At 55.7% G+C, this 22,062-nt stretch overlaps 2 protein-coding genes and 1 long non-coding RNA gene across 7 annotated transcripts in view; 2 read left to right on the top strand and 1 right to left on the bottom strand.

Annotated features, from left to right (window-relative positions):
* Positions 1 to 251: 251 nt before the first annotated feature.
* Positions 252 to 8,286, top strand: PPP1R1A (protein phosphatase 1 regulatory inhibitor subunit 1A). Of its 2 annotated transcripts, none has more exons than XM_040234388.1 (7): positions 252 to 449; positions 4,087 to 4,147; positions 5,136 to 5,173; positions 5,517 to 5,580; positions 6,182 to 6,337; positions 7,249 to 7,355; positions 8,149 to 8,286. In XM_040234388.1, exons 1-6 carry the CDS (start codon positions 366 to 368, stop codon positions 7,323 to 7,325), a joined length of 480 nt encoding a protein of 159 aa, XP_040090322.1. In that variant the 5' UTR covers positions 252 to 365; the 3' UTR covers positions 7,326 to 7,355; positions 8,149 to 8,286. The 2 variants fall into 2 exon arrangements, with proteins under 2 accessions (XP_040090322.1, XP_040090321.1); XM_040234387.1 differs by having other exon boundaries at positions 257 to 449; positions 6,182 to 6,373.
* An 830-nt stretch (positions 8,287 to 9,116) lies between these two features.
* PDE1B (phosphodiesterase 1B) overlaps positions 9,117 to 22,062 on the bottom strand; it is a 26,791-nt gene continuing 13,845 nt past the window's right edge. For 3 of the 4 annotated variants that reach the window (XM_040234287.1, XM_040234290.1, XM_040234288.1), the window contains 14 exons: positions 19,513 to 19,626; positions 18,178 to 18,360; positions 17,931 to 17,997; positions 17,486 to 17,602; positions 15,049 to 15,189; positions 14,551 to 14,651; positions 14,337 to 14,462; positions 14,118 to 14,219; positions 12,961 to 13,081; positions 12,579 to 12,660; positions 12,177 to 12,285; positions 11,665 to 11,795; positions 10,856 to 10,974; positions 9,117 to 10,402 (listed from right to left, as the gene is read on the bottom strand). In XM_040234287.1, coding sequence (XP_040090221.1) covers positions 10,871 to 10,974; positions 11,665 to 11,795; positions 12,177 to 12,285; positions 12,579 to 12,660; positions 12,961 to 13,081; positions 14,118 to 14,219; positions 14,337 to 14,462; positions 14,551 to 14,651; positions 15,049 to 15,189; positions 17,486 to 17,602; positions 17,931 to 17,997; positions 18,178 to 18,360; positions 19,513 to 19,626 — 1,498 coding nt within the window. In that variant the 3' untranslated portion in view covers positions 9,117 to 10,402; positions 10,856 to 10,870. Of the gene's footprint in view, positions 10,403 to 10,855; positions 10,975 to 11,664; positions 11,796 to 12,176; positions 12,286 to 12,578; positions 12,661 to 12,960; positions 13,082 to 14,117; positions 14,220 to 14,336; positions 14,463 to 14,550; positions 14,652 to 15,048; positions 15,190 to 17,485; positions 17,603 to 17,930; positions 17,998 to 18,177; positions 18,361 to 19,512; positions 19,627 to 20,401; positions 21,778 to 22,062 lie in introns of those variants that run through there. The other variant, XM_040234289.1, reaches the window with a different exon arrangement.
* Positions 11,738 to 17,093, top strand: LOC120858360. Its single transcript, XR_005719842.1, has 2 exons — positions 11,738 to 11,825; positions 13,850 to 17,093. It is a non-coding gene; the product is annotated as an uncharacterized LOC120858360 (long non-coding RNA).

Below are 22,062 nucleotides of genomic sequence, written 5' to 3'. Positions count from 1 at the left end.
CTCCACCCCCCACCTTCCTCCAACCCACTAGAACTCAGGATTCCCCGCCCGAGCCGTGTCTACTGCGACCCGGGCCGGGCCACACCCGCCTCGCCCTTCCGCGGGGCGGTGACCCCCGGCAGCCGGCGGCGCGGCCACGACGGGGTTAAGGCTCCGGGCGGGGGGAGGCGGAGGGGGCCGGGAGGGGCGGGGGCCGAGCCAATCGGCGGCGGCGGAGTCCCCCGGGCCGCGAGCCGGGACCGCTGAGCCGGGAGCCGGGAGCCGAGCGCGCCGGGCTGGGGCCGGGCCGGAGCGGAGCGGAGAGGCAGCGCGCCCGCCCCAGCCCCGAGTCCGCCACCTGCCCGCCCGCAGCCGCCGCCCCCGCCATGGAGCAAGACCACAGTCCCCGGAAGATCCAGTTCACCGTCCCGCTTCTGGAGCCGCACCTTGACCCCGAGGCGGCCGAGCAGGTGCGGAGCGGGGCGGGGCAGCAAGGGTCTCGCCCGGCAGAGGACGAGGGACCCCGGACTGTGCGACCCCAGACCCCCGCTCAGTCCTCCCCTAGTGGTGCGCCCTTGCGAGGGCCAGCGCGGTGTTGGGGGGGGAGGGTCTTCTCTCCCCTCCCCCACCGTGGGAGCCCCATCTCCCCATCTGTGTTTCTCCGAGATGGACAGAAGGACGAACGCCTGCCCTCGAAGCCGGTCCCCACGAAAGTCTCTCCCTTCCTTCCTCAGCCCTGGGGGAGGGGGCTTGCCTGAGCACACGACCCCTCCCCCCCTTCACCAGTCTTGCATCCCCCACCCAGTCAAACCCCGCCAGAGTTTCTGAGCTCGGTGGGGACGCCCAAGGGTGTGGAGGGGTTAAGGGAGAGGGCAGGTAACCGAGGGAGTTGAAAGAGGAGAAAGAGCCCCCCAGCCCTCTCCTAACTGGAGGCGATCCTGCCGGAGTCCAGAGAGTGAGGATGAGAAGGGGTTGAGGAGAACTGCGAGGGCTGGGGCTTTGGGGAGAGGAGTGGTCGTGCGTGCAGGCTGGCTCCCCTCTCTGCAAGTCTGGACACGTGGGTCCTTGTTCCCAACTCCTGCCCTTTGGATCAGTAGTGGGGGGGGGCGGGGAGGGTATGGGAGAATGGCCTTCGGGAGGCCGAGGCGGGGGCTTTCTAGGGGCTAGGGTCCAAGCCTGAGCGGAGACACGGAGAAGCACTGTGCTGGCCTGGGCTCAAGGGTGGGAGTCCAGGGCCCTGGCCCAGCCTCCCGTCCTGGCCTATTTTTAGCTCAGAGCAGCCTGGCAGAGGCGGCAGTGTATGAGAGTGTGTGAGCAGCTGTGTGTGTCAGGGAGAGTGAGCATGTGTATGGAGACGGTGACCACCCGTGGTGGCTACTACCACCCATTTGCCAAATATTTGCTCTTTGCTCCATCGCTTTTGGTGTTCTCTGTCCGTTTGCCTAGACATCCCTGCTCCTAAAGAATATTCATTTCCCTCAAGGTCTCTGCCCTGCTTCCCCACCTGGCTGCGGGGGCTTTGGCTGGGCCTCCCCACCTGAAAAAGCTCTGAGCTCTTGGGATGGGCTGGAGAGTGTGTTCTTCCTGCTGCTCCAGCTGTTTGGGGAAATAAGGTCTGGATGTGAAGGTTCAGTACACTCCCTGTAACTTTAGCTTTCCAGAGTATGGGGAGGGGTTAGGGACCTGCATCTCCATCCCTCTCCCTGGCCTGGTGGAAGCCACATCTCCAGACCTCAAAGGTGTGACAGCAGGGAGGGAGGGTGGGGAGACTGCAGACCTCCTGAGGATGAGGAGTGTGGAGAGCCAGGAGCATGGGGAGCATTCCCTTGGGGTCAGGAAAAAGGCTGTTATGCCTGGAGGCAGGAGACTGGCTAAAATAACCTCAGATCCAGGGAAAGGGGCCCAAGAGTGTGATGAGCCAGGGGCTTATGAGTGAGGTTCCAAGCAGAAATGCCTGCCACTGACGCAGCCAGTGCCCATGCCTGACACCTGCCTCTGTTTGGTGTTAGAGGAGGCAGGTGGAGGTGTGTTGAGAGGAGGAAGGGGTAAGCCAGCTGGGGGGTCTGGGGGGCAGGGGAGGAGGAGGAGGCCATACTATAGAGCCAGAGAGAAAAAGAGGCTGGGACTTCAGCCTGCTTTTCTCTCCTCTTCAGAAATCTGTGTCTGCTCGGCCTGAAATTCTACCTGTAGTCCAACTTCAGCCCCTCTTGCTGTTACCCAAATGTGTAGGCAAAAAACTCCAGGCTTGGCAGAAGCACCTAAGCCAGATTGACCTGAGAGAGTGGCAGGGTTGGAAACTCTGAGTTATGGAGCACAGAGTGGCAGGGGATGGAGGGGTGCCCACGGCTACCAGGTCCTTGGCGTAACTGGTTTGGAAATAAATCAGAGGCAAAGGCACCAAGCGTCCTTGAGAGCTAGAATTTGTGATAGGGGCAAGGAAAATGAAAGAGACCGACACTCGTTTCCTAGTAGTTCAGGGACCTGGGAGTACTTCCAGAAGTCTAACTTCCCTCCTCCTGTAGGACATCAAAATTCTCAAGGACTCTGAGCGCTTAAAAATCTTGTCCAAGGCAAGGGATTTGGTTATGAAAGGGACCTGTCCAAGGTCAGAGTCCTCCTGCCCTCTCAAGGCCTTTCCCATCATACTTGCAGTGACCTTCTCAGGCTCCCAACTCCCACTCATCCCCACCCACCACACCCTCTCCCTGCCTCAGCACCCCTCCCCCAGGGCAGGACGAGTTCTCTCCTAGGAGAAAGGCCTCACTCCGCTTGCAGGAAGCACACTTGCCCACCTGAGGGCCCCCAGCATGTCTGCACCAGGAATAGCCAGAGGTGGACTCACAAGTAATGTCTGGGCAGCACATGAATGTATGTGTGCACGATCACACACACACAGAACTGCTATTGCAGGGACCTTAAAACGTCACCCAAACAGACACTGCTGGCTTGTCCTGAGAAAACAATGCCTACCCCAACCTACCCCTATTCCACACACCCATTTCTTCTTTGGGGAGCCCCTCAATAGACCAACCCTGCCCCCTGCTATGCCTGATACCCACTTTCTGGGCAAAGAAAAGGGCAGGCGTCTTTCCACTCCCACCCCACCCCTTTACCCCACTCCGGTAATGATTCTAAATAATGGATACAGAGAGATAGGGATGTGATCATTCAGTGTCCTCAGCCTACTCCTCTCAGCCCTGGATAATTTTAGCCTCTTTCCTAGTCCCATTAGTCTTCCCCCTCCTCCTCTGCCCTGGAGGGAGTTGCAGGGACTCCAACCCCACGGTTCCCTTCACTTCCAAACCTCCAGAGAAAGGGGAAAAACTACACGTCCCAAGAGTCCTTGGACTGGCTTTGACAACAACCAACTTTATTGGCAGCAAAACCAAATAACAGAGGCAGGGGAAGAGGGGCTCAGAGGCCCGGCAGTCAATCAGCTCTTATCTGTTAATTTCTTAGACTGGGACCTGGGAGCCCAGGATAAGATTTTTCAGCTTAGCTTTAGTCCCTGGCCATGGTCCTGCCTCAGGCTCCTCCTCATATGATATTTACCATGACAAGGATTTCTCCAGACTGTTATTTCCTGTGTGTGTCCAAAGACAGGGAGGAGATGAGGGAGGGAGGGGCACAGGCCAGAAGAAGGCGCATTCAGATGAGACCTGCCTTCTCCGTGCTGCCCTCCCAGGCTGGGTGGAGCTGGAGGGGTGCTCTCCACTGGTGCTAGCCCACAACAGGTTCATGTCCTTTTGGGGAGTGGGCTGGGACGCTGAGGGGAATGCTTTCTTCGCTCTCGGGTTATTTCTGACCATTGATCCAGGATGGACGGAAGGACAATGGGCCGGAGATCAATGCATTAGCACAGATATAGATGCTGAGATGGAGAGCTAGGCCAGGACCTGGGGAGATGCAGAAACAGAAAGAGGGCTGGGGGAGCAGTGAAGAGTGGGGAGGTCTTCTGGGTCCCCAGGGCAGAGGGAGGGCCCAAGAATGTCCCCCAGGGACCGAGGGTTCAGTGTAACGTGGCGTGCTAAGTGGGTGGTGTGGATTATGTTGCTGAGTGTGCGTGGGGCCATGACGCTTCCACATGTACTTGACCTCTTCCCTCAGATCCGGAGGCGCCGCCCCACCCCTGCCACCCTCGTGCTGACCAGTGACCAGTCATCCCCAGGTAAACCCCAGGATGGTCACTTAAGGGAGTGGGGGCTGCTGAAGACAGCTTGGTTCCAGTGAGAGAAGGTGGATGCTAGATAGATAGCAGGGCAGGTCTGAGGAGCCAGAGGTCTGCTCGGTCCCAGAGGCACAAAAGTAGCAGCTGGATTAGCAGGAGGGTTTCCTTTGCCTTGGAAAGACCGAGCAGGAGACCACTTGGTTCCTAAGCCCCCCAGCAGTTGGGGTGGTCAGTGGAGTGCTGGTTGCTGCGGCAACAGCCTTCCAGGTTTCTCCAGCAACTGAGAGGCCACTGCCCCCATCCCCAGAGGCGGTGACAGCTGTGAGGGGGAGGGACCGCCTCCATCAGCTATTTTCACAGCCCCCAGAGGGGAAGGGGAAGGTTAGAAACAGCTTAGGGAGCAGCTGGCATTCTGGTCACCAGCGTCCCCATCAAGGTCTGGAGAGACAGCAAGGTCTCAGAGAATGTCAGGGGCGCTGGCGGGAAAGTGGAAGAGAGATGGTGACGCTAAGAAGCCCAACTGGCAATCCGGATGCCTGAGCCTCCAACTTCCCTCCAGCTACTTAAAAGGATTGTCCTGTACAGGACCAGTTTGCCGTTCTCTCCTCTGCTCGGTCCAATTCTCGATCCAGGGTAGGGACAACGGCTGGAAGGAGGCAGAGATGGATATTTCGGGAGGAAAAGAGCAGAAGGACCACAAAGCCTGCCTTCAGGAACCTCCAGGTTTGAGGCAAGGATGTAGGTGCAGGCTAACTACAGAGACAAAGACCAGACTAGAAGCAGGCGATAAAGCCAACCAGCAGACCAGGATGGCGCTGGAGGGAGGAGGCCAGGGCAGCCCGTCAGGACCTGCTTCCTAGGGGCAGATGTGAGGGACCAGTCACAAGGGAGGTGGTTGCAGGGGCCCCTCCCCTTGAGGAGTCAGACTGCCCAGGGCCCCTCTGGGTCTCCCATCCCCATCACGCTCTCCTCTCCCTCCTTCCCTCAGAGGTAGATGAAGACCGGATCCCCAACCCACTTCTCAAGGTGAGCTGGCCCCTCCCGCTCAGCCCAGTGCAGAGAACCCCCAGACTTAGTAGAGGATTATGCCTCCAGCCACTGCCCCCACCTACAGGACCTTTTGTCTCCCTCCTGCTTGTGCCCTTCACATGTTCTTCTTGAGTGGAGGTGCACGCGCAGTCCCCCCTGCATTCCCCCGACACAGCCGTCTTGCTCACCATCATGGGCAGGGTAGGGGCTGGGGAAGCAAGAGTTTCCTTCCCCCCACTTTCTGAAGCCCACGCCTCCCCAGTCCCCATCTACAAGCATGGCAAGGCGGAGGGGAGGGCGAAAAGGGTGGGTGCCCACCTGTGCCCTGTGCCCTTCACAGCCCACTTTGTCCATGTCTCCACGGCAACGGAAGAAGGCGACGAGGACCACACCCACAATGAAAGGTTGGGAAAACCCTTCCCCGCCACACCTGATGCTGGGCAGTAGTCAGGACGACATCCCTTTGGAAGGAATCCTTGGGAAATCATTAAACCTGCCTTTGCAAAAGGAGAATTGCTAGAGCCTGAGCGGGGAGGCGGGGTGGGGAGGTGTTGCATTCCAGCTCTGCCACCGACTAGCTGGAGAGCCTGGGAGAACCCGCTTAACCTCCAGGGCCCCTGGATACTACCTCACTTTGGCCATTAAATAAAGTCTGTGAAGTCACCCAGCACAGTGCACAGCACAGAGAAGGTACTCAAATTTTTCTTGAATCTAAATGGATTCTTTTCTCCTGCCCACAAGGGAGAATAGGTATCCCAGCAAGTCAGGAGGATCTTTTGTTCTTAAAGGCTCTCCCCTTCCCCTCTCTCAGCTTTGAAGAAAGAACATTTTATTATCTAGCTTTAGTCCCTCCTTATTGGCCAGTGAATGTCCTTCCTTGATCAGGAAAGTCAGATCACACAGGCAGTGTGCACTGGCCCTCTAGTGGAGCTGTTGGAGCTGAGGGTCCACAGAGGCGACAGGGCAGTCTCGTCCAATGCTCTCCCCCTTTCTCTTCGCCCCCAGAGCTCCAGATGATGGTTGAACACCACCTGGGGCAACAGGAGCCGGGAGAGGAGCCTGAAGGAGCCGCTGAGAGCACAGGGACCCATGAGTCCTGCCCACCCGGGATCACAGACACAGCAGCAGAGTCACGGCCCGGCACCTCTGGGAAAACATACAGTACGTTCAGGCTGGGGAGGGACCAGCCCAGGGGAGGCCAGCCTTATTGGCTGTGGGGAGGGGCCTAGCAGTAGCCAGAAACTGTCTTGAGAATACGGATCCTTTGCATAACCAGCATGTGTTTGCATCCCTTCACCTTTCCTTACTAAATGACACCATCCTCTCCCACTTGGACTTCCCAGCTCCCTGATATATGGTGGGGGCGCGAGGGTTGCCTGCCAGAATGGAAGCAGCTTTCTGGGCTGGAATTCTGGCTCTGCCACTACACCAGCCCCGAGGCCTTGAGCTACTAACTTAACCTCAGTCAGCTAAGTGATAATGATGGCGCCTATTGCATTGGGTTGTTTGTGAAAATTAAATGAGACTGGTCCTTAGCTCGGCAGTGAACACACACAAAGCACGCAAGAAATGGAAGCTGCATGTCCACGGGTCCTTATCCCAGACGTGGGCCAGAAGTCAGAGTTTTTCCAGCTTTACCAAGGTGACAACGGAATATATACTGTGTGTTCCATCATACTCCCAGCAGAGTCCCCCTGTAGTCAAACACATGAATATTCCTGCAGGGAAATAATTGGGCACACTAAGTTGGATACATAAGCTATCAAAAGCCTCCTGTCTGTTCAGGTCAGGTTTAGCCACACATTGAGATCATACCCAAATTTTTAAGCTTTTTTTAGAGGTGTTTTGTTGTTGTTGTTTTTCCTGATTGCAGACTTCAAAAAACTAACGAACCTAAGTAGTCATTGAGACCAGAGAAAATATTGTGGGTCTTGCCCCCTTGCCCTCAGCTGGCCTTGGGCTCCTCTCAAGGGTTGTTGGAGTATGGGATGGGATAAGCAGAAGCAGCTCCCCTCTCTCCAAGCCCTGGTGAACTCTAGCTCTCCCTGCTGCCACCTGCTCTCCCTCCTCAGAGCCTGCGGAGTCCATCCCTAACACTCAGGAGAGGGGCAGTGAGAAACCCAGCACAGAGGGGCCCTCAACCCAGTGACCACTGCTGGATTCCCAGGGAGCCAACGCGGTAAGACCCCCGGGCTGCATGCCCAGCCTGCAGGGGAGCAGGCTGTGTGAGGAGGGCAAGGGCTGAGATCTAGAGTCAGGGAAAGGGAACAAAGGACCAACTTCAGCCTCTGAAAAGCCATCCTCTGTGGCTGGAGGATTTGCATCTCCCCTGATGGACAAATGTGCTTCCTAGGTGGCTCGGTGGTAAAAACTCTGCCTGCCAACGCTTAGGAGAGGCAAGAGACGCAGGTCAGATCAATGGGTCCAGGGTTATATTTCCCCTGGAGGAGGAAATGGCCACCCACTCCAGTATTCTTGCCTGGGAAATCTCATAGACAGAAGAGCCTGGTGGGCTACCGTCCACGGAGTCACAAAGAGTCAGACAGGGCTGAGCATGTACACCTGGTGGATAAAGAGAAATGGGATTCAGCTGCAGCAGGGGGCACTAAGGTTAGACTCGTCTGAGGACTTCTGGCTCCTGGAATGGATGATGGAAGTAGACCATGGATTTTCTGATAAAGGGCATTTGGAACCCAAAGGGAGAGCCTCATCTGTCCAGGCTGGATGACCGCTCCAAGACCGTTCCAAGTGGTCTTGCCTGGAGTGGAGACATGGATGAAATGACCTCATGAGCTCTGATTTGACAGTCTCCCCTCCCCTGTGTAGACAGGACGAGAGGCCAGAGACTGGCATGGGACGTCACACTTAGATGCCTGACTAGCGGGATGGCTGGGCACACCAGCGGGGGAGGGGACCATAGGACCTCAGGCCTCTCACTCACTTTCTCTTCCTACCCGCTTCCCTCGCAACAGGTCTGAGAGTGAGGAGGTGTCTTGGAATCAAGACCGCAGTTGAGAATGCATGGACACTGGATTTGTTTCTTATTTCCTCACTTTGGGGGAAAAATCTCTTGTTTTTAAAAAGTGATAAATTTGGTGTTAAGTCCTTGACATTTTCCTTCTTTCCCAACTTGAAGAATCTTTTCTCTCTCCCCTCTTGTCCTGCCTTCTCTGCAGCCCCCTCCCTTCTGCCTAACTGCCTCCAGGAAGGAGGGGAAAGGGAAGCTGGGCAGGAGCCTCTAGAAGGGAGGTGTTTTTCTCCAGCCCTACCTTTACTTGCTAGAAGAGAGGCCTTGGAACCCTAAGGCCTGGCCAGCTGTGATGGTGCTGTTCGCGCCCTCTGCTGGACAAAGCCGGGAACTGCACCCTGGCCCTTGGCCCTTGGGAAAAAGGGTGTGTTGCTTCGATGCCTCCTTGCCTGCCCTCTGAGACTCGGTGATTCCCCAGCTTCAGGATGTGTTCCTTCTGCAGCTGGGAGGAGACCACCACCCAGATTCCAACCTGTTAGTCAAGCTAGATTGAGGCCACAGGAGCCATTCACGAAGAGGCCCTTGCTGGGAACTGGAAAGGTCACCTCTCCCCTTGTCCTTGGCACTGAGGGGCCAGGGTAAACGACAGAAGCTGAGCAGAGGTGAATAACCTTTCTTAGACACCACAGCCAGGCCTCTCCTGCCCACCGCTTCTGATTTTTCCAGGCAGTGGAGGGAAGGCAAGATTTACCCCTCTTTAGAAGAAGTGGTATGCTGGAAAGAATAAAAAGCACTTCAGAAGTGGAAGGTCCCTTCTGCCAGCCTTGCTGCGCACCATCGGGCAGAACCTCCCCTCTCTGGCCTCCGTATATAACAGGGCACACACAGCACCAGGGTTTTGTCAGCTTGAAGAGACTTTGCACGTGAAGACGCCCAGTGCACTTTCACCCGGCAAACAACACACACAGCCAGGCCTGGTCTCCCTTCTTTATTGATCTCTGGCTATAGCAGGGTTCTGAGAGACCGAGGACAGGGGTCAGTCACATGCGTCTCTACCCCTCTCTGGGTGGGGTAGGAGGGACGAGTGGCAGGTGGCAGGTCTCAAAGACCGTGGCTACGACTTCACACGCACAGGGCCCACTGTACAAATGCATGTCTGGTATTTACAAGGAAGGAGGAGGGCAGTCACTGGACTTGGGCCTTTCCTGGGACAGAGCGGGGCCAGAGGAGCCTGAGGAGAGGAAGGGGCGGGAGCCTGGCTGGGCTGCCGGCTGCCTTCCACCCGCCACTCCCCACTTGCCCCAGGAAGGGGCCTCCTGGGCCGGGGCTGGAGGGGCGGGACCCTCTCTGTCAGCAACACAGGACTGCTGAGGACACCTCACCCTCCCCATGTGCCCTTGACCCCAACCCAGCTCTCCTGCCTGTGCTCTAGGATGCATCCTGAAGGTGCTCTGCTGGGGAGACCTCAAAGCACTTTACAGACATTGGTCGGATGGGAGCCTCCCGGCCCCAGGGGAGGGGAAGGAGGCAACGGGTTCAGGACTCGGCCAGGGCAGGTGACAGATCCTTGAGGAGCCCCCCACTCAGCCCCCTCTCTGGCTCCTCCTCCCCCAGTCACCATTCCAGAATGGGAGAGAGGGAAGTCTGCAGAGTCTGGGCAGGGGTGGGGGTGAAGCAGTGCAGGTCTGGGGTACAGAGGATGCCCCCATTCCCAGGCCCTAGAAAGGTACCATGCCCTGAAGGAGCCCACGCCCCTCCCTGTGCAGAGCTCTGAAAACCCCCAGCTTCCTATCCTGTTCCAGCCCCTCCCAGGGGAGGAAAAGGGGGACCCAGACCTGCCAGCTAAGATCTGGGGTGGGGGGCTGAGGAAACCCCCAAAATGTATTGCTTAGAAACTTGGAGGCAAAAAGGATGGGGGAGGGCCCAGGGGGCTGGCATCTCTGACCCTCCCCCCAAGCCCTGGGAAACCTCCAGGAAGCTCCCCTCCAACCAGTCATCTGGCCACGGGGAGAGTCCAGAGGCAGGGGGATGGACACAGTGACCATTGGGAGCCCGAAGTTTCCCAGTCTTGCCACCGGGAGAGTAAAGTGTGCCCCAATGGGTGTCGGGTGGGGAGGGGCCCTTCCCCCAACCCCACAATCTCTGGCATTCATCCTTCGGGTGGGTTTTCTGTTCCTCGATGTCCACGCTCCCTCGGAGCATATGGGGGAGCCAGTCCCGATGGATGGTGCTGATGACACTCTGGACTCAGTGAGGACCTAAGGGAACAGAAGACCTCAGTGCTCTGATCTCTGCCTTCATCTCCAGCCTGCCTTACCTTCAGGCCCACCCCCAATCAGCGCCCGGTACAGCTGCACAAAAAATGTCCTGCAGAAGAAGGGCACGGGGGGTGCTGGAATGAAGTCATGCCCTGCTGAGCTCCGGAGCCTGGGGCCTGGCTGTGCCTCCCCTGGCCTTCAATCAGAGCTGCTCAGCCCCACCCCGAACTGGGGAGCTGCCCCCTCTCTTCCTGGAGAGCCTGGACCAAGAAGCAGGACACCCCTGTGTCCCACTTAGGCCCCAGCTTGGGCCTCTGTGTTCACTTCCTCCAGGTTCCCGCCTGGAAGGAGCGAGGGAGAACCTCGCCTCTGCTGAAGCCCAGAGATGCCCCTTCCGAGAGGCCCGTCGGACGCCCGCCTCGCCCTCCTGCCCGCCCACCACCACGGGCCCACCTGGGCCAGGCCCTGCTAGTCCAGATTCCCGTTCTGGTTGTGCTCATCTTCGGCAGGGGAGGCCGGGGCCTCTTCCTCACAGGGGGACAGCTCGTCAATGGACATCTGGTTGGTGATGCCTGCAGGAGAGCGGGAAGGAAGCTGGGACCAGACCGAGCAGGATGTTTTCCCCAAACCCAAGGAATATGTGGAGAGAAGGGAGTGATTCTCACGCACCCGCCTTTCTTCAAGCTGAGCTACATTCACCTGTGCCCACCTGGGGAGAGGCTCCCCAGCCTTGCTAAAGTGCACAGCCCTCAGCCCCCACGTCAAGGAAGAGATGCCTCAGCCAGGGCCACCTGGTTACACAGCCTCAGGGCACCACTGGCAGGCCGCCAGTGTGCACGGGGCCCCTCGGGCGGTGGAATACTGCTGTCCCTATCTTCCTCCAGCCCCCATTCTAGAACATTCCAGGTGGGTCAGCCTGTGCCTGATCCCTTTTCCCAACTCGGGGAAGGCGCTGGACAAAGGGCTGCTTAAGGGGTTTCGGGGAAATGGACCCACTGCTGCTTTGGCTTCCCTGGTGGGTGGCTCAGGTGGTAAAGAATCCACCTGCAACGCAGGAGACCTGGGTTTGATCCCTGGATTGGGAAGATCCCCTGAAGGAGGGCATAGCACCCACTCCAGTACTCCTGCCTGGAGAATCCCCATGGACAGAGGAGCCTGGCAGGCTACAGTCGACGGGGTCACAAAGACTGAGCGACTGAGCACAGCACAGTCGCTCCATCAGCCGCCCTCCTGACAAGGCCTTATCCTCCCAGTGGACCCACCGCTTGCTGCCCGTTCCTTCCATTTCTGCTTGTTCTCCTGAATGTATCTGGTCCAGGTGGAACGGAAGCTGACCACATCTGGGTTGGGGTCTCCCACTTCTACATCCAGAGAAGGCTGGCGCCACTGGAAGCTATAAGCAGGACCCGCCCACATTGTGGAGGTGAGACCCCACCCACCCCAGGATGGTCTTCCCAGCCCTCAAGAGTAGAGGGGATGGAAGCTTCATCCTTCTCTTTTCCCTCTGCTAAGTACCTCCCAGTTCCCACCCCTCTCCATACCTTCCCTTCTACTAGAAGGAAAATGAAAACAGCATTAGCCAAAAAGGCAGTAAAGACAGCTAATAGGAGAGGTTAAAATATGGTGGAGGGGGCGTGGGTGCAGGCCACACTCTCTGCCCGCATCCTTTCGCCTCCATGTGTGACCCACAACAGAGGAGTCACTGTTTCTCCACCTCCCCCACCAGTCAGTTCTCTCTGTGGGCCCTCTGGCCACCCCAGCCACCCTCACTCACCTGGGCTGGTTTTTAGACTTGGAGTCGTCGTCCCCGGTGGGCTGGACACTCTTCTCAGCCACATCAGTGAGCACAGAGAACGTGGGCTCCACAATGAAGTCAATGAAGCCTGCAGTGCAGATAACACAGGGACAAGGCTGACCTGGGGGTACTGCGCAGAGGACTCGGCCGGCATGCCAGTGCCCCCAGCTGCATGGAACAGTCACCTGGGGCTCAAGAGTTCCCGGTGGGGGCAACCTTTGTGATGATGTGTGTGACCCCAGAGAACTCCACCCCAGCCCTCCACGCTCCAGCAGAGCAGCTTGCCTTGACAGGAATGGGGACTGGGAGCCGTCTGACCTGGCCCAGCCAGCATCCTTGACTTTTCCCAACCCTCTCCTCCCTGCAGGAAGGGACACTCACCAATCTGGGACTGCGCCACGAGGGTGGAAGTGCGGTCACAGAGCGGAGAAAAGGGCAGGCCCAGCTCAGCCTCCTTGTCACCCTGGGGGAGCAGACAGGGCGGGGACTTATTTCAGTCTACCTGGTTGGGGTGCAGCTGTGGGTAGAGGGGCTGCCGGGGGAGAAGAGGGAGCTCTGTGCCTTTGACCTGGAAATGAGCAGCCAAATGCCAGTGCCAGCAATGACTGGTAAGCTTTTCGGAGATGACGTTCTATCCCATGGGTCTGGGATCAGGTTGGCAGCTGCAGGCGGCTGAACAAGGAGCTGGAGGAGCAACGGGGACCTTGGAAAACATGCGGGAGAGAAGGCCCCGTGGACAGGGGTGGGCAAAGATGCCCCCTACCTGGCGGAAGAATTCCTCCATGAGGGCCTTGGTCCAGCGGCTGTGAACTGACCACTGCTTGGTGGGGTGGCTGATGTCAGCAGCATGAAGCAGCAGAGAGAGGGCCTTGGACTTGTCAATCCTGTCGGGGCAGGTGGCAAGGGAAGGGAGACTGATCGTTTAGGAAAAGGAAGCCTGGACCATTCCTAACTTCCCATCACACTCTCTCTCTCAGATCTAATGTCAAATACCCTCTGAGATGAGATACACACACACACACACACACACACACACACACACACACTCTTACATATGTATAGGAAACACCCCAAGCTCTCAGAATCAGAGGGCCCAGAATTGAATCCTCACTATACGTTTCACACACTGGCTGTGTGATGTGCAGCAAGTTACTTAAAATTTCCATATTTCATTTTTTCCAGTCCTAAGTAGAAATCAAAACAGGATCTGCCACTGAGAGTTGTTCTGAGAATTAAATGACATACAACATATAGGTATTTAGAATAGTGTCTGGCACCTAATAAGTGCTCGGTAGATGTGACCTATAATTATTATTATAATAATTATTATTATGATTTGCCAACAATGACACACTCTGACCCTGCCCACTCTCCCACACACAGACACCGTACATTAACACACACCTTCAGGACACACACAAACACAGTCTGTTCTCTCTTACATTTATATACTCCCACCCACTTTTAAGCAACATTAGATGTAATTATGACATTTGTTCTGTGTTTTTTTTTTAACCTCACACAACTCTCCCAGTAGCCCTGTTAGAGTGGGGGCTGGCAGTGAGCTGTTGTGGAGGGGGGCATATCATTTTCACTTCTCATACTTAGGGAAACGAGTCCAGAGGGTTGAATGATTTTCCATTACATTCCAGAGTATGCCTGTCTTGAAGCTTCCCTGAGGACACCAATCTCAGACCCTCAACTCAAACACCCTCCAGTAGTCCAGCTGCCTGAGCTGTCCACAAACCCAAGGCCAGGTGCGTACATCCATCACATACACCAGATAGCCTCAGATACCTGGCGCCAGGAGAGTTTCTACATCTTGGTAAAGACTTGGCCCTCTCATTGCCCTATGGATGCCTTCCAATTCACAGCCCCCTCACTCTGGCCTCTCCCCAGCCACACCCCACCAGAGGTCACCTCTCCAGCTGCTGCAAGGCTGTCTTCATGGACTTCACTTGCTGGAAATGGCAGGACATGTCTGTGGCCAACACCATCTCAATGACCAGAGCCCGCAGCTCTCTGAAGGGACAGAACCCGAGGAGTGGTCAGCACTGCTAGACAGGAGGCCTAGGAAGCAGGAAGAGGGGGCTGGGGTGAGGGGGTCTCCAGGGATGCCCACGCCTGGCTTCTGCTCACACAAACTCATCCTTGGTGAGATTGATGAAGATGTTCATCTCGTCGTCCTGCATCATTCGGAAAACCGAGCTGATGTGGTGATTCTCCAGCACCGAGCGGTCGTTGTACAGGATGGCACATTCCGACCTGCAAAGCACAAGGTCACCAGGCCCAGCCCTCTGTCCGGCCACCGCTGCCCACCCTCCCCCGCCCCTGCTGCATCCCCACCCCTCACTTGGTCTGGATGTGGAAGCTGTTGGTAGTGCCAGTGTGCTCGTAGTCGTGGATAGCTGCAGCGAAGATGATGGCCAGGACCTCAATCTCCGACAGGCAGTGCTGGGAGAAAGAGGCAGACGACGAGAGGGGGCTGAACCCATTGGCCGCCCAAAGACCTCCTCATCCCAGCCCGTCCATTCTTCATGTCCAGCTCTTGGGCTAAATGCAGTCAGGTTTCTCAGCTCCCAGAACTGCCAAAGACCCTCTTCCATCCCTACTAACAGTATTCCCTCTGCATCTGGCCACACAGCCCCAGCGCTGCCCAGGAAGTTATGGTCCACCCAGGAATTCTCTAGAGTGAATAAGTCCAACCTGACTCTGTAAAGACTTTGGGATGCCAAAGAAGAGGACCCGAAGAGAGAAAAAAGGAAATGAGCGTATCGACTGGAGGCTGGACTCCCCAGTTCTGGAGCCATAAGACCCTGAATCCCAGAAGAGTGACCTCCAGGGCACCTACCACCATCCCTGTGCGGAGCAAGAAGCAGTGGACTGTCTGGGTGACGTCAGCTGCGTGGATCTGGTTGTGGTAAGGGTTCTTGTACTTCCCGTAGCCTGTCTCCAAGGCATCCAGGAAAGTCATCAAAAACACAGTGGGAATCTGCAGTGGGAGAGGGGCAACGGAGATTTGTGGAGGCTGTGCAAAGGGCAGGCCACCGAGGACAGAGGTCGGTGAGGCCCCTTCAGGAAGAGACGGCAGGGCTAGGGAAGCACTGGCCCTGCAGTGAACCGGGCTTGCACCCTGGCTCCACACCCGCTGTCTGCATGACCTTGGGCAAGCCACGCGCCTCCCTGTGCCTCTGAGGCTTAATGGAAGAGTGAAGATCCTACCACCTACCTTGAATTTAATGAGATAAGTACAATACAAGGTACTTAGCAAGTGCTCTCCCAAGAGTAGCTATAATTATTATTTCCCTGGAGACTTTTAAGAAGAGGAAAGAAAATTTCCCTCCTACCTTCCAATCACCCCACTCCATCCCCAAACCAATACCATGGAGAGGGGCTCAGAAGCAGGGGAAAGAATAAGAAGACCCGGAGAGGACCCTCTAACCAAGGTAGATCACCCCTACCTCTGAGAAGCCTTCCTCCACCCTCTGTCCACCAAACACACACACAAGCACCAGGAGCCAGAGCTCTATCGGGCTCAATCCTGTCTAGGTCTCTGCATATGCCCTGGGGCATGTTCACCTCCTTCAAAGGCCCAAGGCCCCCAGAGGGCAAGGCTGGTGTCTGCACCTGTCCCTGGATCTCTGAGGCTGCGAGGAGAGCAGGGTTCAGGGCTTGGGGAACCCTCTGTAGAGATGAGCAGCGGTGGCGAGACACAGAGGCCGTGCCCTAGTCAGTCAGACCCTAACATCCCCCGCCCCCACCCCTGGAGGGCTGTGCCCCAAATTCAGGGAATTTTAAAGGACTGTTTCCATGACAACTGCCCTTGCTTTTGCGTTGCCATGGAGTCCCTGGAGGAAGGGAAGGGAAGGGGAGGGGCAGGAGAGGGGCCAGGTGCCCAGAAAGGGAATGTGGAGCTTAAAAGAGCTGCTCCAACTGGGGTCTCTACTGGGCAAGGACTCTAGAGCATGAAGACTCCTCTCTCTAACTGCCTTGAGGCAAGGCGATTTGGGGCTGGGCCAAACCCAACCTGAGGTAGTGACTCTTGGGGTCCCCCAAAACCATCCTTCCTTGGTGCCTGGAGGAAGTCTGAGAGCCAGTTTGGAGAAATGTGAGCTGAGAAAAGTCTTAGGAAAAAGAAGACCCTGCTATTCTCTGTCCTGGAGAGGGCAGGATTGCAAAGAAGAAAATGAAACAGCAGAAGAACAGGCCTTAGGGAGGCCTGAAGAGAATCTCAGAGTATCCTACCAAAGTTCTGGGGACTCCCTTGAGAGTTGTTGTAAAAGGAGGAGTCAAGGGTCAAGGAAAGGCTCTCACACACCAATACTCTGTTATAGTGAGGTGGAGGCAGAGGGTGGCAGGGAACCTTCCAGAGCCCTCTGGGAAGGCCTTCCTACTGGACTCCTTTGACCACCCCTCAAGCCCCTCCATGGGACACGGCAACCCGCTCCAGTATTCCTGCCTGAACATTTCCACGGACGGAGAAGCATAGTAGGCTAGAGTCCATGGGGTCGCAAAGAGTCAGACACAACTGAGCGACTGAGAACACACTCATACACACCCCTCAACACACACTTTCTTCTCCGACCTAACGTCTACTGTCACTCCACCCAAGTGCAGACCTAATATCCCCCTCATCTTCCAACTGTGGTTTCTCCACAAGGAAGTGATTTTTTTCCAGCCCCTGTTCCCCAAAGACGCTCTCTCCTGGCACAGGATCTGAAGAAGATTTTAATCCCATATTCTTCCTGGCCAGCCAAGCTGAAGAGCAAATGGAGTTCACACCCTCCCTCCCCTCCTCCAGCCCTACCTAGCCTTGCCAAGAGCTGATCCTTTCCATAAAATTCCTTGGACAGAGCTGGAGGGGGAGGGGAGGAGAGCCCCCCCCACCCCCCCGCCCCCAAAAAAAAAAAAAATGGAGAGACATTAGTCCTGCAGGGCACCAGCTGACAGCCTCTGGACCCCAGGCCTCCAGTGTCCACAGGCAGGAGGGCTGAAACAGGGGGCTGAATTGCAGCCAGGCTGGAGAGGACAAGTTAGGGGACAGAGCAAAGAGGAGAGGGCAGAACCCTGGGCTGGATAGCCACAGGCTAGAACCTTCCCCTGGAAAGCAATACATGAAGCCAGAGGCTGGGACTGCAGCAAGCAGAGGAAAGGCCAGACTGCAGTGGGCACAGGGTGACTTCCCCGACAGTGAGACTGAGCCAGAGAGCCCACAGAATCTGCCTGTAGGAGCAGGGTGGTGGGAGTGAGGAACCCTGCCCAGAGGCAGAGGGAGGAGGCTGCCCAACCTTAAAGCGGCTGATGAGGTTGTGCCGAGTCAGCAGCTCAAAAACGATGGTCCTCAGGGCGTGGTCATCTGCTGCCCGGTTCAAGGAAAAGACATCAAAGCACCAAAGGTCCACATTCTATGGAGAAACAAGGAACTAAGCAGGGAGACTCCCAAGAGGGACATCCCAGCAGCAGCAAGGGCTGCAGTTAGACTTCAAGGAGGACTTCCCAATGATTACAGACACATGGGAAGCAGGAAAATAAGTGGTAAACAGGCCTCTTTCTTCCCAGATATCATTCAGTATGGGAGTGACAAGAAGTCAGGAGTTTGGCTCTTAAGTGGGTCAAAGTTGTTTTGAGAACCAAGGAAATGACAATTTAAAAAGGAAGTAAAAATCACCCCATAGGAGTCTGAAAGTCCTGAGGACTATTCTGCCCCACCCCCAACCTTCTCCCCGGGATCACCTTGAGACAGTTGAGGACCGCAGTGGAGTAGGTGGGGCCCACAGAGGTGTACGTTCTCCGGAACATCCTGAGGGAGAAGAAGGAAAGGAGCCCGGGAGTAAGGTCTGATCATGGGGTCTGATCAGGCGGGGCTGGGTGGCTGGGCCAGGGGCACATGAGCTGGTGATACAGTGGAGTGCTGGAAGACCCCACTGGGAAAAAGGGCCACAGCCAGGGGCCAAGGGAGGCAGGACACGGCGAGCCTCACCGCTCCACGAAGATGCCAGCCTGCACCGCGTGCACAATGCTCCGGAACTTGGGCTTCTCTTCCGCTCGGCGGCCCTTGGCCCGGGTCTGCTGGGTGAAGGTGGAGGCCAGCCAGTCCCGCACCTCCGAAGGCACCGCGTCAGACCGCAGCTCCTGCAGCTCATCCTCCGTGTCCAGGATTTGCCTGAGGCCCCAGAGTGGGAGTCACAGAGGAAAGACTGCAGGTGCTTCCACAGCCTGGAGACCCTGAGCCCAGCCACACCCCACACCCTGGAAACTCTCACACCAGCCTCTCCCTTCACTGACCCTCCCTTGTCTTTCTTTTGCTAAGCCTTTTTACTTCTGTTTCTCTATCTGATGTTGCCAATGATGAAACAAGTCACTATGTGAGAGTGAACACCCCAATTCTGGAAGCATTCAAGCAGCCAGTGGCATGGATATCACCTGTCAAGGATGCTCCAGACCAGCAACACTGTCCAGCAGAAATAAAATGCAAGCCATATATAAGTGATTCTCAGTTTTCTAGTGCTTGTGTGCGTGCTAAGTTGCTTTAGTCACGTCTGACTGTTTACAACCCCATGGACTGAAGCCCGTCAGACTCCTCTGTCCATGGGATTCTCCAGGCAAGAATACTGGAGTGGGTTGCCATGCCCTCCTCTAAGAGATCTTCCCAACCCAGGGGTTGAACCCAGGTCTGCTGTGTCTTCAGCATTGACAGGTGGGTTCTTTACCACTAGCGCCACCTAGCTCAAATTTTCTAGCAGCCATATTCAAAAGGTAAAAAGAAACAGGTGAAATCTCCTTAAATGATAACTTTCCTTTAACCTAATATGCTCAAAGTACTATCATTTCAACATGCAATCAATATATAATATATTAATGAGACATTTTACATTCTTTTTTCCAAGTCTTTGAAATCCAGCATGGTTTTCTACATATACAGGCACATCTCAGCTCACACTTGCTACATTTGAAGCCCCACTAGCCACATGTGACCCGGGCAGAGCAGGTCTGGAAGGCCTCTGCCCTGGGAAGAAGGTGAGGACGCGATGAGCTTTAAAGTCCTTGCCGGCTCTGGAAAGGTCTTCTCCTCCTGATAATCTTCGTTTGTCTCTCTCTGCAAGTCTCGCCTGTTCCTCTGCCTCCTTATCTCTGCTGATAATTCTACCTACAGATCTATCTGTCCTCACTTCCCGCCTCCCTCCTCTGGCCCTGTCATGCGTGTCTATCCCCAGCTTTCTGTCTGACTCCCCGTCCCTGGATCACTGTGTCTGGCTGGCATCTTTCTCTTCTGTGTGTGGGTTTTCTCCCCGCCGCTCCGCGTCACCACTCTCACCGAGTTTCATCTATATAGACGGCCTCCAGCAGAGAAGCTGTGTACTCCAGGTTTTTCTTCAGCTCCTCAATGTTTACCTCCCCGTTCTCCAACTGCTTTACCATGTAGCGCAGCCTGTTGGGGGGGGGGGGAGCATACAGAAAACCTGCTTAGGCGCCGCCACCTTGTCAAAAGAACAGGATACCTCTAATAAGATGTGTGTTCCAGAAACAGCCACAGCCTTCTATAGCACACTAATCTTTCTAACAGAATAAGAGCAGCCAATGTTTTTCATCACAGGCCATTGCCACCGCCTGTACTAAGTTTATCTACCCCCCAAAGTTAAACCCCAGGCTCTTCCACAGTCCCCACCCACCTTTGACCTCGCAACACCTCCCCTTTAGTCAGTGTTTCCTGAAAACTCTTGTTTAGATTGCCTGGGGCCCAGCAGAATTAGGCAGGTACAAGCCCCTGGGGTGATGTTTTGAGGATGATCTGTTTCATAGTCTGAATAACCAAGAGATGAAACTGCCTATTTCCCTCTGATAGAGGACTTTGGGAACAACAGCCATCAAATGGGCCCCCAGCATTCTTTCAATATGTCTCTTGGTTTGGGCAGGGAGGGGGTACATGTCCACAGCCCCTCTGTCCCTGGCAGGGATGGCGAAGACACAGAACAAAGACCAATCTGAATGCTTTTGCCTGGCCTCACTCCATCCAGGCAGAGCTAATGGATTATGATTCCAGAATCCATCAACCGGGACAAAGCGCAAGATTAACCCCTGCCTCCCTGGTGTCACTCCAGAGAGAGCCTCTGGCAAAGGGTGACTGTACCCTTCCCCTACCTCTGCCCTGAGGCAGCTTCCCCCAGAGCCAAAGTGGTGAGGGTGGGGTCAGGGGTCTCACTTACTGGATGCTTTGCCTGAAGGGACCATCCCTCATATTTTGCACTTACAAATTCAGGGATTAACCAGGTGGTTTCTTAAAAGTCTGCTTTATGACTGCCTGAGACCAGCCCAGGCAGTCATAGGTACACAAAGCTCTCTGACTTTAGGTGGTGATTTTAAAGAAAGCGATGAAACATCCCCCTCTGGCTCCTTCTCCCAGCTCTGCCCCACTCCACCTAAAAGCAAGGTGAGGTCAAACAGTGGCCAGCACAATTCCTCACTGAGAGGGGCTTCAGAAACCCAAGGTCACCCTATGAGTCAGGGAGAAGAGTATGAGTCAGGGACCAGAGGCTGAAATTAGCATCGATTCCCAGGGATGCTGGGGGAGGGAGAACAATGGCATTCCTGAACAGAAGCAGCTCTAGAATCCTGGGGTCTCAGCAGCTTTGGAATAGGGACGCCCAAAATAGCCAGCCCCAGGAAGCATCACCGGCCAACTCTCACCCCAGGGAGCAGCAGTCCTGGCCAAAGACAGGTCTGAATTGCAGATGAGGCAAAAGGGAAAGAGGGAAAATGGCGGGGAAAGAAGCTGGAGGAAGGCTGCAGCCTCCTCAGTGGGTTATCCTCAAACTGCACTCCCAGCCTCCCTGCTGCGCCTTCTCCACGTGAAAAGAGCAGGCAGTTCCATGAGGAAGAGCCCTGGTTCCGTACAGCCCAGCCCCAGCCCAGGCTTCACTAGGGAGGAGGCGCAGAGGCTGACAACATAAAGGCTTTCCAGCCAATAAGCTGGAAAGTGGCAACTGAGAGCCGACCAGGGATCACACAGCAAAGAGGTACCGCTGTCTCCAGGGCCCAGGCACAAGCTGGGGCTGCCCTCTCGCGGTCAGTCCCCATGGCCAGGGACCCTCGAGTCTGGGGACACAACCCAGGAAGAAGGAAAGGCCCCTGCTCCTATCTTTTCCCATCTCGGCCCTAATCTTCCGCTTCAATCAGCCCTTTTTACAACGGAAAACTCTGCCCACTAGGGGTCAATGCCCACCACCAAAGTTCTGCCTTCTTTCTGGAGCCACCCTGGGAAACACACATCCTAGCACAAGCTCCCAAAGTGAGCAGCCAAGCCCACGGGTGCTCATTTGCATGTATTCGCATAATCTCTTAACAATGCTGCCAGCTCTACATTTTAAAAACTGCTTTCTCCTACATTATCTCCTTTTATCCTCACAATGGGCCTAGAGGGAGGGAGGCGGGGAAGGCTGTGCAACCCTAGTTCCAATGCAGAAACGCAGGATCCCAGCACAGCTCTGGGAGGTAGAAACCCCACATTCAAACTTTTCACTTCCTCGATATGAGCCCTGGCCAAGTCACTTCTTCACCAGTGTCTACCGAAGTGTGGCCTATGGACCACTGACATACTGGTGAAAAACTTTATTCTGGGTCTCCCCACATACCTACTTAACCAGATTTTCTAAGGTTTGGGTCCAAGGATCTGTGTTTCTAACACACATCCCAGATAATTCTAACTCACCCTAAAGTTTGAGAATCTTTATTTTCAACCTTCAATTCCTTCATCTGTAAAATAATAAGGATTATAATAAACTACCTGTGGTGGTCACGTGGGCAGCACTCAACACCGGGGGCCCGGGGGGGGGGGGGGGGGGGGGGGGGGGGGCGGGGGGGGGGGGGG

This window comes from Oryx dammah, unplaced genomic scaffold (assembly GCF_014754425.2).
Source record: "Oryx dammah isolate SB20612 unplaced genomic scaffold, SCBI_Odam_1.1 HiC_scaffold_29, whole genome shotgun sequence".
Taxonomy (NCBI): domain Eukaryota; kingdom Metazoa; phylum Chordata; class Mammalia; order Artiodactyla; family Bovidae; genus Oryx; species Oryx dammah.
This window is presented reverse-complemented; position numbering and strand designations above follow the sequence as displayed.